General features: G+C 35.8%; 2 protein-coding genes across 2 annotated transcripts in view; one reads left to right on the forward strand and one right to left on the reverse strand.

The window, feature by feature from the left end:
- Positions 1-16,154, forward strand: part of LOC142344652 (spliceosome-associated protein CWC27 homolog) — a 242,091-nt gene that overhangs the window by 102,288 nt on the left and 123,649 nt on the right. The window lies entirely within an intron of this gene.
- The window catches only part of LOC142344650 (uncharacterized), a 116,550-nt gene that overhangs the window by 62,747 nt on the left and 37,649 nt on the right, over positions 1-16,154 (reverse strand). Inside the window, exon 8 of the mRNA XM_075396467.1 lies at positions 47-502. Within this exon, the coding sequence (XP_075252582.1) occupies positions 47-502 (456 nt within the window). The remainder of the gene's footprint in view (positions 1-46; positions 503-16,154) is intronic.

The following is a 16,154-nucleotide window of genomic DNA, read 5'->3' on the forward strand; positions in this document are numbered from 1 at the left end:
CAATCACTCAACTTCAATAATCAGAAATCAACAAAAATGTACTTACATTTCGATACTCCATGAACATGGCAGCCGGGTTGTGCTTGAACCTTCCACCAAATCTACCGGACCCTCCTAGAGAATCCACTCTGCTGGAATCATCATCATCATTGTCTGCAAACCCCGGAGATGCCCTCCCGTGTCCATGATGGAAGCTATCATCATTGAAAAGACGCCCTTTAGAAAGACTGCGAAAAACAGCTGAAGATTTTGCTGACTCATCGTCATCATTTGGGATCTCACTTCTGTCAAAGCTGGAATCTCCGTAACTTGGTCTGAATTTGTGTTTCTTCGAATCCGAGGACTGATTGAATTTCCTTGGAAGCCTTTCGGGTGTTCGCTCTCGGCTAGCGATTCTTGAGTTGTCACGCGAGTAGTCCTTATCATCAACACCATCATCACTTCGATTGTCATCTGGTTCTTGTTTCGTCTGCTGCTGCTGTTCTCGGCCATTGCAAGATGGCTAAAACAAAGAGCCGTGGCAGCCTCTTATCTGAAAGACAGGCTGAAAAGGAACTAGACGCAACCAATCAAAATGCAAACAAGAACGTTATCTCAACGACTAGCACATTACAATACTCAAGGTCACACACTGGATTTAATAAACACGACTCATAAACCACATCCACACTACCTGTAAGAAATCTAACCCGTAAAGAATACAAATATCTCAATAATCTGAAAAAGAAACTGAAATAGTAGAGTAAAAAGCTTTGCTGAATAATTCCTCGACCAGTAACACTAATTTTATATTGAGCTTGAGCTTCAGAGAACAAGTATTTCGCAAGAAAAATTGAGGGGGAAATCATATGCAAACAAACAGAGACACAATTAAAATCCCTATGAACATGAAAAAAAAAGTTGAAAACCAAAAACACTCCCCTTCAGTCAAATACTTTTAATTTTAAAATTAATTCGATCAACATTACGTTGCAAAAGTTATAATTGACAATTTTGGGACTGTTTTGGCCTTTCGTGGACAACAAAGACAATCCTTCGTCACGAATTATAACATAACGTCCATTGTAATTCACGATGACCTCAATACGTTAACCGCCGACAAATGTGACGGAAAAAGTATACATTTAGCCAATTGTCTTGGCTGATAATGTAACCATTTTCGACAATTTTGAGTACTCAGTCAGCCTAAACCCTTTTAATCGACTTTAATTGCAATTACTGGAGACCAAAATCAGAGACTTAATTACACTTGTGAGCCGTGATATTGGCAGTCGCAAAACCGGTAGTTGTTTTCTTAATCCACAATTAGTATTGCGAGGGACATTTCGGCAAAAAATCGCCATTCAAGCATTCTTTCATTGCGGTCTAATTGACACGTTGTCAACTATCGCGGTTAGTAACCGCGGGCAAAAGAAACGACATACACAAGTGTGACGAGGGGTGTGGACAAGATTTATTTGTCACTGTTTTCCACGCTTGCTCAAGAACAGGAATCGTGGATTGTTGAAGCACATTTCCAAGCTTGAAGCAAAGTTGAACTAGTTCGCTTATATTGCCAAATGTCCATACGTTTATAACACTAATCTTCAAACAAGGTCAAGAAAAACAAATTCGAGTACATCTACTCGAGCAAGTAAAACTTCTGCAACGCAATGAGCATACACATAGAATTTCTCTAATTAAACTCTTCTTACTTTTAATATTAAATTTTAAAGTACCAAGTAATACGCAAAAATTTCTTAAAACCGGCCGCGAACACTAAGTGTTACCAGTTTCGCCATCGAAAATCTTTCCTATTTTGCTCATTTCTGAAACTAGGTGGAACATATTTTTTGGGGCGATACTCCAGGGCAGGATAAAAGAACGAGTTGTATCAAATGCAACCTTCTCAGCTTTTTATCTCTATATCCAACGGGAAACGGCAAAATTTTCTCTCAATAAGGAAAAAATTTTAGAAACGATTTCTGAAGCATTCAAAAAATTTACCGAGTGAGGGAAACGCAAACGAGTGTAAACTTTTGCAATTTAAGCCTCAAAAATAATATCAACTTATGAAAGATGAGCCACTTGATTACAGCGGTAATTAATAAGATGTTATCGGTGCGCCATAAAAATGCGCAATTTTACTTTTTTGAACTGGTTCATTGAAAAAATCCATGAGGTTGAAGGTTTGAAAAACAGCAATCCTAAAACGAGAAGGATCAAATTTTATCTGTTCAGGGGGTAGAGAAATTGGACAAAAATGGCGTCGGTATACCCTAATTTTGCAAAAAAAAATATGGCAATTTACTTATCAGTTTACTGTATCAAATTATTTATTGCTCAGCTTTAAAAACAATTTAAAAACAGCACTCAGAGGTGAAAATTTTCTGCTTTTTTAAATGGCATTGATAATTCAAAAGGCGTTGATTGAGCAAAAAGCTCAGCGGGTTGGAATAAAAATAAAAACTGGAAAACGCTTTTCTTAAATTGCACATTAGCCAATCAACTCTACTAAATTTTATTGTAACTCAACGCTGAAGGCTCGGAACTTTCCAATGTCATTTAGTAGAAAATAACGTGCTAAAAATATTTCTAAAATTAATTTAGAAAGAGCAATTTTTACGAGAAAACAAAAAGTGTCCAAAAAAACTGGAAGCAAAACTGGCGCCTTTTGCGTGCTTCTCAAAAAAACTTTTAAAAGCTTTTTTTCCTTTTTCAGAAAAAGAATCCAATGCAACCATGCATTGAAAAACAAGTTAAGCCACGAATACATGCCAACATTTTTCACAATTTCAATTTTAGATCTTTAGAATTTGACGGCTCAAGTTGTAATGGAAAGCATTTTCAGGTTGTGGCGGCTGAGCTTACTAACTCAATAACCAAATTGAATAGCTCTCCAAGGCCATTTCAAGCCTTAAAGCTAGAATAGCATGACAAGCGAAATTTAATGCTACACTCTATCGAAGCCATACAGATTTGTTCACTTTGCCCAACATTTATATTCAGTGACTATTATTAGTACGTAATCATCATACATGAAGTGAAACTGAAACTCAAACTCGAACTACGCAATTATTGCCACGTATTCAAGTGTTCACAATCACACAAATTGAGCTCAACGGAGCAAGAGATACCCAACTTGGTAAGCCAGATTCGATGAATTTTGCGATTTCCTACCAAATCAGAGAGTGCGGGGCACTGTATAAGGTATCCCGAACCCCAACCTCAGTGTATTCAGAGAATATTACGACATAGTATTCTACAACCAATCAGAGATGCAATTTTGACATGTACGGCACTATAAATAGAGCTTGAACAACTACTAAAAATCACATGAAACTCGTTACATTTGTCTTATTAAACTGACATACAGTGAGTATTAAGCACGCTTTCTTGAGCGGTAAATTACTTGTTACTGTGTCTTGTTTCTGTAGATCATATTAGTGATTGTACAGTTTTAACTTAACTTTGACTTGTTGAAAAGAGAATTAACTTTGATATTCTCAAAATTTTCTTTCCGAGGAACAAAGTTCCTAAGTAGGAGAAACTTTAAGCAAAGCACATAGTCAGTTGCTCTTACTGGCTTTAACGAAGCCTAGCAAGTTTGAAATTGGTGTTATTGAGGCCAATTGAGAAACAAAGTGTTCATTAAATTAACTCAAAATATTCAAATCTGAGCTGAAATTTGTTGCATTATTTCTCGAAGATCATTCAACCAATTCAGTTCATTTCTTTTTTCGTTTGATTACTTGTATGACAGTGTTGTGCACTGCAAAATTTGCTCAATTTTGAATCATTACTTACAGAGTTATTCAACATTGAAATTTTCGCCCAAGTATTAAGATTGGGTATAAAACATAAAAGGTAGCCCCACCAACGCAGTTTACCCAGCGTTGTTTATTTTTACATCAGAGAGTAGGCCTACCTAACGTTCATCTTCCTGTGAAATTTTATGTCACTAGCATTTGTGGTTAGGGAGATATCATTAAAAAACATCTAAATTGAGACTAATTGGTTATTTGAAGTTTGGATTTTCACTTAATGGAAGCGAAGCCATTTGTTATTCGGCAAAGCTGAAGTAGTTATTTGAAATTATTGCGCAACAAGTAATGCAACGGCATTGTACAGTATAGCAGATAAAACAGTTCACAAAGTTAACCGCAAAAACACAATATCCGGACAGATTTGAAACCGCTGAAACGAACTGGGCGGTGTAAAGTTTTCCTTGACATTGATAAGAGAGCAGCCGTTACACAGGTTTTAACTTCGAGAGGGAGCACAGAAACCCCTACAGAAACCCCTATTTTCACTTAAACAGGTTTTTTTTAACGTTCCCTCAAACGAAATATATGACAACCTCAGCGTGTTGTTGATATATAGGCACAACTTAAAATTTGCGGGAAAAGTTAACAAGGATGCTCGTTAATGTGCGTTCCACGTGATGTTCCAACCCGAGCTCATCTACACTTTTGACTTAATTGTCAACCAAATGAAGACATAATAAAAATAGATGTTTGAGTTTAAAAAAAAAAACGTTTAAAAACCTGACTACTTATTGAATTACATAATGCCATGCCTCATTACAGCGCTGACGAGATCTTTGTCAATACTATACAGCAGATGGCAATTTTCCTTGATGAGACTAGGTAACAAAGTCGACAAAAGGAAATAATAAGGCGAAATTGAATAATCAACTTTTTTTAAGACAACAATTTCTAAAGTCTTAAAAATCATTAGCCTTTAACAAAATAATTCTTAATAAATTTACTAAACATTCGTTATGAAACCCATAGGACCTGTCGTTGTTTAGATTAAGCCATAGGAACGGACTACAGAAGCAGAAAAACTAAAAAAAACAACTTGCGAAAACACAAATTATTGAAGCCATTAAAATCATTAGCTATTATCTGAACACTATGTATTCTTCCTTCCATTTTCATTCATACTAATGCAACTAAAATTAAACAATGCAAACCTGAAGATTAAATAATTGCATTTGGGCCACATTTGAAAATCATTGGGATCTGTTACTAAGCGAATGTGCAAAAAAAGAAAAAGAAACACAAGTACACCATTAACACCTTTATTTAAACGCATATTGTCCACAAACAAAACATCAGTTACGACATGATGTCACTAGAAATTTAAATTTTTTGGATACAAAAAACTAATTACACCTCTCAATGATGAGAATAAGCTACAAGTTGACAAAAAAACAAAAACAGAAAACTTTAAAAAGTCATTGCAAATTTTAATATCATAAACTTGAGACTATTCGCTATAAAATGACTGCCTCGGGTAACATTAATCCTTGATTACTCAATTAAAGGCTTTTGAGACCGGTCAGCATTTTACGCCTACCTAAAGATTAAAAAAGGCAAAAACCGCTAATTCAAAAAAAATTGAGCGAGAAAATTGCCGAAATCATAAAATATTTTTTCGGTAATGACTTTTCTATCATCCATTAATTTTTAGCAGCATGAGATTCTTTTTTCAATATGACTTAAAAATATCAATAAATATGAACAAATACATTAAAACCACGAAATTTCTGAAAAAACCGGTAGTAACAACGCCATTAAACTCAGTTGCTTTCAGCGAAAGGCAATAAAAGCGCCCGATGGGAGCATAAGAATTATGTCTCGACAAAACGAAAGGAATTTTTGTCATTGACAAGTCATCGATACGATAAGACATTACAATAAGTCATTGTGACTAAGAAAACAACCACAGGCAAAAACCCAAAAATTCAGTAGAAAAGTGCGAGAAGAAAGTGTCGAAGCCATTTAAACCATAACTTTTTCTTTGAAAACTTTATATATGATCCATTGAATATCCTTATTGAGCCAATTGGAAATAACACTAATAGGATAATGTGATGAGATTTCAGAAGAACCACAAACAAATCCAAAAATTTTCCAAATGTCCAAAAACATTTATGAAAACTCGCGCATCGATTTTATCAAACCAATACTTTAAGCCGCAAATTAGATTATTTTTGTTGAAGTAGGAAAAAAGGAGTTCCGGTAATTACTGAGGCGTTGGTACAGTTCACGAAGATAAGTTGACGATTGGTAAATTTTCAAAAAATTTTTTCGAAAAAAAATTTTGGAAGTCTCAACAGCCATTAAATTCAAAAGCTTTCAGGAGAAGTCAATAAATACGCTCAGTCATGATTCGATAGAATGTTTGTCATTCATGGGTAATCAATAAGATATCACAATAGATCTTATGACTATGGAACAAAAACATATACATACAATAATTCATTAGAAAAATGCGAGAAGAGAGTGTCGCAGCCATTTAAACCATAGCCTTTTATCTGAAAATTTTATCTATGCTCCTATTAACGTCTTCTCAAAACCAACGGGAGCTATCAATATTAGTATAATGTGATAACATTTCAACAGGAACCAAAATTACAACAATATCCAAAAATTAAAGTTTTTTTTGAAATCTTGTGGCATCGAAGCCATAAAACCAAGAGTTAACGGTAAACAAAAACGGTGAAGAAAACAAATAAGATTGCTGTAGACAAAAAGGAAGGGGTTCTGGTCATTACTGAGAATTTGTCACAAATCATGAAAATAAGTTAAAAATTGGTTAATAATCAGAAAATTTTTTTGAAAAATTATTTTTAAAGTCTTAACAGACAATAAGTTCAATAGCTTTCAACAAAAGTCAATCAATACGCTCAGTCATGACTCGATAGAAGAACCCGGATGTTTTTCATGCATGGGTTGTCAAACAGATATCACAATAAGTCTGACTACGAAAACAACAACAAATACAGGCAAAAACCAAAAAAATCAGTAGAAAAGTGCGAGAAGTGTCGAAGCCGTTTAAACCATAAGATTGTCTCTGAAAAAATTATTTATGATCATTTGAACGTCTTTCCTGAACCAACGGAAGGTATCCAAATTAGAACAATGTGATAAAATTTCAAAAAGATTCAAAAAAACGTAAAAACCCAAAAATTTTAAAATTGTTTTTGAAATTTTGTGGCATCGATAAAACCAATTGTTAGAAGATAAAAAACTAAACAGATTAATTTTGGTTGCAGTAGAAAGGAAGGGGATCCTGTCAGTACTGAGACTGAATTACAGTTTACAAAAACAAGTTTATGATCGGTTAAGGTTTAAAAGAAAATTTCGAAAAATTACATATAGCCGTAACAGTGATTAGCCGTCCAATCAAAGAACTGAATAGCTTCACTAATGCTCATTACAAAACCCATCGCACTTTTAGTCAACGATTCCATGCCGTAGGGCTCCAAAATTTCAGTAGAAGCTCAATAAGAAAATCAAAATTTCATTAAAAACTACAAAAGTTCAGAGTCGAAGCCATAAAAAACATGTGCAATTCCTTGAAAACGTGTTTTTGTTCATTAGGCGTCATTTTACTGTAAATCAAGTTCATCATTAACCAAACATTGATATGAAAAAAGACCAGTATCTAGGTGACCTAAAAATATGAAGTTTTCTAAAAAAAAACCAGATCTCAAATAGAATTCGAAGTTTTTTTAATAGTGAACTTCCCTATGAGACCAGAACTAGTCTTTTTATCACCTTTCATGTATTAGGAATACGAATTTGATTCCTTTAGTGGCGTGAAATGTAATTTTGAATGAATAATTTTTAAAGAAGAGATTAGAATTTGAAGAAAAATTAAACTAAAAGTGAACGAAATCATACCAAATATGACGTGTTCACACATAAGTTCAATCCTCGATAACTCCTCGAAGAATAAGAAATTCAAAAAATCTTTTTAATTTCAAATTCTAGGCTGCACGAGCTTTTTAATGATACCACTCACATTTCTCTACGATGAATATATCGATCGGCCAAAATTGACTGAACAAAAAAAACCCATTTGAGTATATAGTTCCTTCCCCCACAAGTGGGGTCGGAACAACTAGCTGAGAACCTTGGGGGTAATTCCAAGACCCCATTCAGATTCCTACGTAGTATTTTGTAACAAATGATTGGCAACAACCAATTTTCCCGTTAGAACCTTTAAAAGCAGAAAATTGAGTTAAAACATTATTCTTTAGTTGAAATCGTTTTGAGGGCATTGAAAATAACTCGCCGCAAATCGTTATTTTTTATAATCTAGAGTTTTTGGGGATATTGTGGATAACAGTCAAAACGTCGTCACATTTTATCACTAAACGTCACTGTTTCTCAGTGAAAATCAAAATATTAATCACTGACAACACTGACAAAAAAGCAAGCATTCTGTCATTCATTTCCATGGATAACGCAACGTAATATTTTATACTTGAATAAAACTTCAATTAGCCTAGACTTTATTGCTCGAATATATTAAGTAACAACTTGACTCGATTCAGAGATTAAATTTTCTAGGAGCCACGATCTGGGTACATGGAAAACTTCTAACTGGCCTCTCAATCGGCAATTAGTATAGCGAGGAAGTTTAACGTTTACGCAATTAATCATTACTTCGGCTTTCTTCTAATTCGGTCTAACTGATACGTTGTTAACAGTCGTAAAAACTAGAAACCTTAAACGTGTGCTGTAGTGACGACGCACACAACAGTGACGGTGAGCGTGAATGATAGGGCAATATTACTATTTTAGGTTACTAAATTAGGCATCGTGGATAATGTCGTACAATTTTCCTAAGTTGAATTTTCCTTACTTGCTCTGTTGTCCATACAAGCTTATAACTATAATCTGAAAACATGGACCGTGAAGAATGCTGATATTTTCGAGTAAATGTACTCGATAAACGTCGAGGGTTTGCGGCGTACTGATTGTTTGATAAGGTTAGCAAAATTTTTTATCAATTAACTTCGTTGGAATAATTTAGACAGCGGTCTTTAGTTGTATGCCGTTCATAAAAGCCAGTACAATGAGGAAAATGACAAACTGTTATCTCTGGATGTTGCGCTGAAGCAAAATACATTTGCCGCTATCCGGCGCCTCGGAGCTTCGCTCAAAGAACTTCATACTGTTTCCAAAAATTATTTAACAAGGCTGATAAAACAAAGACTGTGTATCAATGTCTTGTTTGCACCATTATTGATCGAAAACTAGTTAAATACGAAGTAGCAGACTGTCAAGACTATGCAAAATTTGAGAAAATGTAGAGAAAGGCTTCATTATTAAGAGAATGGTCGGATCCTATTTGCTTATTTATTCAACGGCTATTTTTTCTATTACATTTCCGATATGAATCAACTAATGAATGGTATTCTACTATTGCTCCCGTGTCTTTGACAGAAAAGGTTCTTAAGTCTCAAGTAGTTAATTAGAGTGCAACACAGTTTCATACAACAGAGCAAACAGAAATAAAGAACAACACTGGAGAACAGATTTTTCACTCAATTACTTTGATCTCTTCAACAGTCCTCGTCTGGTAGCTGTTAAAAAACTATCACTCCTCTCATATGTTCAACAAAATTCTTGCGAAAAATGGCTTCCATTTCAGAAAATCTAATTATACTCGGAGCCCGATAGCTGACCACTGTTCACTGTCATGCCTCTCATACAGTGGAATGTTATCTTGAAACCGCGGTTCGACTATCGGTTCGAAATCGCGAACTGTGCCCAACGTCCTGCCACGTGGAACTACTTCTATCTTGGTGTTCCTTTTCAGCTAAATGCCATAGCTTGTTTATGCGTCTGTGTTTGAAATAAATTCTCGGCAAAAAACCTAAGTCACTCGCTTGTTGTAGAAGGGGGTATTGTAGAAACCCTTCAAAGCCTAAGAGCACCCTATCAAGCATAATTATTCTTCTATACAAAAAATTAAATCTTACGTCAAAGATTTTGAAATGGCGAGTTGAAAAAAGTATACTTCGTTTTGCTTTTGTGAACAAACTAACTTTTCTCAGGTTACGGAGTTTTTGATGGCTTAACATTGTGAACTGAACACATTTTTCCTAATGTTCTCGGCTCCGAAAAATTGTTAAAACTTCTTGTGAAAGCAAAGATGGAAACTACGTTAACTTTCGCCCCTTAAATATCTGATTTATTGGTTTTATGTGGCCAAAAAACGAGCAATGACTGTGTACTCTCCATAGAGGAGCATCGAGTTTTAAATATTCTATTTACTATCAATTGAGGTTAAAAGTTGAATAATTAGATAACTACACTTTCAGTTTGAATTTCAAGCAAACATTTCAAGATATTTTCATATTGGATCCCAAAAAAGAACTTAGAAAAAATGAGAATCAGTTTTGAACGGTATGTTTGTCAAAAATTGATACTCATCTAATATTGAATGGTAAAGACAACTTTGTGAACGATCTGATGTGAAGTAATTTTTTTGCAAGTAATTAAGAAATGACATCCACTGATAAGCCTCAAAATCGCCCCATTTTGATATGATAACCTTGTAACAAATGTAAACAGTAAATATGATTATTTTTCAGATTATAGTATTTTTCAGACTCTTCTTTTCTCTTTTGAATCTCCTAAAATTAATTTATCTTATTCTCTCTAATATCATTGGAGCTCAAACGGCTTCAATCTTTAACTTGCCGCCGAAACTCGTCTTGCCTCATCGGGGTTGTTGCCCTACCGTGTCCTTAATCCTGCTAACAGGTTATGGGCCCAGCCTTCAGAAATTTGATACGCCGATAGAGTTTTTGGTTAGGATTGTAGTGTCAGTGTTGACAGATTTTTCTCTTCTAGGTTACTAGAGTTTACTTCTACGTTGACTAGATCTAAAAATTGAGATTTCCCTCGAATATAAAAGATAAATCAGAAGTTGTGATAGAAAATTTGAAGTTTACACTTCATAATGGAAACATCAAAGAGCAGTTTGAAGTGGATGACATTCAGTGGAATAGCAGAGGACAACCCAACATGGAATACTTGTCCCTCTGCCTTTGCACAAACCAAGAGCCTCTTCCAAACGCTCACAGACACAGGTGAACTACCCGACAGGCCAGCACCTTCGAGGGAAGATGCCAATGATGCGCAAACGCGAGAACACAAGGCGCAGACTCAAGCTAGAGCTGTATTTGTACAAGAAAATGTGAGCCGCAGAAACAAGAATTGGTGCTACCTGCGGATGACACTAGGCACTAGCAGCCTAACGCTCATTCGCGATGACTGCGTGAACAGCAAGGGTCTCGGTGATGGAGAGAAAGCATAGAAACTTGTCTAGCAACGGTTTAAAAATGACGAGACAACCATGAAGAAGCATTTGGCCGAGATGGTACTGAACGGCCTTCCACAACGATACGAGTATTTTGTGGTGCAGGAGAGCTTCAATCCTGCGGAGACTTTTGAACGTTCTGCATGTACCAGAGTATGAAACAAACTTAATTTCAGTTCACGTGTGGTTCAAAAGCAACACGAATTACTTCACACAAAAGCTAAGTCAGTGCTAAAACTGAGAAGCAAAGAAGGCTTTAGACTGATAAGAAGCGGCAATTTGTTCTTCTTAACAAACAGAAAAGAAAACAAGCAACACTCTTCAAATATAAGTGGTTAAAGCAAAACATTAAAGCAAAGCACATGTCAAGCAAAACTTTGGCACAAAAGACTGGGACACTTGAACTTAAGAGATGTAGCAAATACAACAGATGATGCTTCTCATGCTTAAGATTTTTGTGAAACTTAAGCTTTGGGAATAATTTCAAAGCCTGTTCCAAAAGTGAGCAATGACACAGCAACTCAAAAATTACAAGTAGTTTACTCTGACTTTATTGGACCAGTGAGTACTTCAGGTATAGGTGGCAACAGATACGCAATTAGTTTCATATATGAATTCAGTGGCTACGCAGTAGTAAAATTTATGAAATGCAAAACGCAAATAATGCAAGCTTTCAAAGAGTATGTTACACAATATGACTCACCAAAAATTTTGCGAACTGATAATGGGACAGGACAGAGTACAAAAACAAAGGCTTTAGAAGTTTTTGCATAAGCCAAGAAATAGCTCGTGAACTTACAGTCCCTGAAACACCCGAGCAAAATGGTGTTGCAGAACGTTTTAATAGAACAGTAGTAAAGGCTGCAAGATGCCTTCTAATAGATTCAAAAAAAACCAATTGGGTTCGATCTGAAGATACAGAATGTTGTGCTAGAAAGCTAGTTGTCATAGAAAAAACACTGTGTCAGTCTTCGAAAAAAATTTGGTAGAAAACCGAGCAGCGACCATCTAAAAAATATTTGCTTGCCTAGCCTTTTCAAAAAATCGTGATGCTAGTAAAACAATCAAAGTTTGATCTAAAAGCTACAGAGTGTCTGTTCATTGGTTATTCTGATAACACAGCAGCTTATTTGTTGCAAAACATAAAAACTAGGCTAACTTTTAAGAAACGTTATGTTCAATGAAAACAACCTACAACGTTCTCAAAATTACACCGCATATATAGAAGACAGCTTTCTATAACTAGACTTAGACGAAGTAAGAGAAGAGATCAGGATACGAGCAACTCAAGTGAGTTAAGTACAGAGGTTGAAACAACTGAAACAGAGTGTACAGTACAATGAAAACAAAACAAGAAATGAAGTTGAACAAGAGATTAAACAAGAAAATCCAAGTACTAGCATCAAACCAAATTCAAAAATTAATGTACAGTCTAATGCAAAAGTCGCAGAAAAAAAACATAAAGAAAGCCTTCAAAATTTTCAGCAGCTGTCAAAAACTTACCACAGAAAACAGTGAAACCACCCTCAAGACAGCAAATGATAGATAAACAAGGTCAAATAGCAATTCCTTCAGGTGACCACAAGACCATTTCAAGACTACAAGACCACAAGACCATTTCAAGGTCCTAAAATTAATTTATCTTATTCTCTCTAATTTCCGTTGAGCTTAAACAGCTTGAACTTCTAGCTTGCCGAAACTCATCCGGACTCAATGGGGTTGTTTGGATAATATTGTAGTGTCGGTGCTGACAATTTCTGGTCTTCTAGATTGACGAGCTAAATATATCAAATTTCAGATTTCGCTCGTATATAAAAGCTAAATCAGAAGTTGTGATAAAAATTTTGAAGTATAAACTTCATAATGGAACCATCCAACAACAGTTTGAACTGGATGACATTCAGTGGGCTAGCAGAGGAGTGCCCATTTCTCTGCCTTTGCACAAACCACGCGCCTCTTCGAAACCCTCAGACAGCTGATCTACCTGCCAGGCCAGCACCACTGAGGGAAGATGCCAATGATGCGCAAAGACGAGGATCCGAGGCACAGACTCAAGCTAGAGCTACATCTGTACAGAATGAGAGCCACAAAAGTAAGATTTGGCGCTAATTGGCGATGAAAGTAGACGCCAGCAGCCTCATGCTATTTCGGCCTGACTCTGTGAGCAGTAAGTGTCTCGGTGATGGACAGAAAGCCTGGTAACTTCTGCTACGATTTAGAAAATACGAGACCACCACAGTCAAGTCTAATGAGACAGTTGGCCAAACTACAATTCCGAGATGACAAAGCCATCCACCAGTACTTCATCAGAGCGCATCAACTGTTCCCATGTTTGCATTCTGCTGGTGAGGAGCATTCGAAGACGCTGTTTAATGCTATGGTATTTAACAGCCTTCCAAATCATACGAGCATTTTTTGGCGCAGGACAACTTCAATACTGCGGAGAATTTTGTGAAACTGAGGAAGCTTCTCACCAACTTCGAGTAGAGCCGCAGACAGAGATGATGTGGCGGAGTATCAGCACGTTCCATAACAGCAAAGAATGCTTCTCATGAAATTAGTATACTCTTGATTCGAATCACATCCTAGCAAGACTTTCTAAGCCTAGTACTTCCAAAAGCCTTAGATTGTGTTTTGTATGCACCCAACCTGGACATTTACGCAGCTGTTGTTACAAAAAAGGCAACGCTGTATGTAGTTTATGCCATGCTAAAGGCCATCAAGCAAGTGCATGCTAACATCAACAGAAAAGTTCTCAAAATCGTAGCATCTAGGTTAATCACTGAAAGCTCATTTGACGTTTCAGAAACTGGTTTAGTATTAGATTAGGGCAGTGCTGATCACATGATGATAGATTAAACGTAGTTTAAAATTTCCACAGCTAGAAACCATAGTTAAAAATCCAGATGAAGCTAAAAACAAAAGTTGAAGGATTAGGAGATGTTGTTGTGGACGCACGAGACACTGAAGGTGCGCTACATAAATTGACTTTTGAGGAAAGTTTAAAATGGATGACAGAGGAGATCTTGAAATGTTTCTTGGTATGGGAATTCTAAAAACAGAAAAAGTAATAACTTTAGATCAAGAAAAGCTGACTCAAAACAATTTAGAACAGTTCAAAATGCAAACCCAGTAAAAAAAGCTAATAATTGAAGTAGCTCAGGAGTATTCAGTAAGAGTAGATTCGATTAGTTTAGTAGTCTGGTGGGTTCATTACTTTACCTAGCTAAGTAAACTAGACCAGATATGTTGATCACAATATCTTATCACGCTTCATGATTGACCCAACTGTTGAGAATTTCAAAGCTGGGAAGCACGTGATGAGATACGTACAACATACTAAACCTTAGACTTTTTCCCAGCAACCAGCAACAGCACTTTAGTTTTTCAAACAGATGCATACTGGAGTGGAAACGTGAATGATAGTTGATTAACCGTAGGATACGATTTCAAGTTGGAAACCAGCAGTGGATCTGTCAGTTTGCTAGCCAAGAAGCAACATAGTGTCACTTTCATCTCGTGAGGCAGAACACCAGGGTTTAAGCTGCCGCGTTTCATGAAGCCATTTTCTTGCGTGGTGTTCTTAAAGAAAGGGGTACGAGCAGTTTTAGCCCTCAATCATAGGAGAGGACAACCAAATTCTTACATAGCAACAACAATCTGAGTCGGGATATTGGATCATAGAAAAGAAGTTAGAAAAAATCTTAGAGCTATAAAACTTAACTTATGTTAATATCCTCAAAACGAAAACAAACTTACTAGATTTATAACACAACTGCAGCTAACAAATTAGAAACCGAATGTGAATCAGTTTTGAGCTGTATGTTTGTCATATATTGACATTTATCTACAAACTTTGGTGGTAAATGCAACTTTGTGAAAAATCTCAGTTAAGTAAATCTTTGCGTGTATTTATGAAATGACACCCACACACAGCCCTCAAATAGCCTGAACTCTGATGTTGTTGAACCTTCTAACAAATGTAAGGTGCAAATATTATATTTATTTTTCAGACTGAATACGACTGATTTTCGTTAAAATCTTCACTCTTCTTTTCTCTTTTGAATATCCTAAAATTAATTTATCTTATTCTTTCTAATATCTTTTGAGCTTAAACAGCTTCAATCTCTAACTTACCAAAACTCGTCCTGCCTCATCGGGCTTGTTGCGCCAACGTGTCCTTAATCCCGCTAGCATTTCAGAACTTTGTCTTCATGAAGGGTACTATCTCTGCCAACATTTAATTGTTAATTAGTTCTGTACCGTTCTAATTCTTTGCAATATCTGTTGCCTGAATTCTTTAAAACTATTTATGCGTAACCATTTTGAAGCCTTTTGTCAAGAAATGATCTTATTTACATGAATCTTATCTACCGAAAATTAGGAACATCAGCAGTCAATTTGAACATAAATTCTATATTTACCAAAATGCGGGAATTTTTGGACATTTCAAAGTCATCTATAAATACACCACAATTCGAAAAACATCAATTTGATGAAAATTAATATCGAAGCTAAAATGAAACTCCCAGCAAAATTCTACAGGAAATGTTCCTGACACCATGCATTTATGTCCCCTCAGAGGTTTTGGTGAAGTGAATATTTGGAGACCAGTAAGCCAACGAGAACTTCCCGGCAACTCAATTCGATCCTGTTTTAACACTTTACCTGGTTTCTCAAGGCGAGAAGTCAAATACTCAGACAAAAAACAATCAGAAGAAAAATGGGTAGGAAACATTGCATAGGAAAGATCGACAGGACATTAAAGTATGCCAATACGTTCATTAGTATTACAGCTAATCATTGCTTAATAAGGAATATGAACTTAAGCGACATATTTCCATAGTCTAAATATACGATTAAACCATCGAATCAGCATCATTGCGCGCTATTTTTTTTAAAAAATGTGCAATCAAAAAAACATTGCCAGTGCATGATGATGAAATATTTTCAACAAACTTTGTATTTTCTTTGTCGATGATGAGTTTTTCTTTGGTATTTTTCGTCAAGCTGGGGTCCAATTTTTAGAAAAAAATTTAGGC

Source organism: Convolutriloba macropyga, chromosome 8 (genome assembly GCF_964194025.1).
Source record: "Convolutriloba macropyga chromosome 8, txConMacr16.3, whole genome shotgun sequence".
Taxonomy (NCBI): domain Eukaryota; kingdom Metazoa; phylum Xenacoelomorpha; order Acoela; family Convolutidae; genus Convolutriloba; species Convolutriloba macropyga.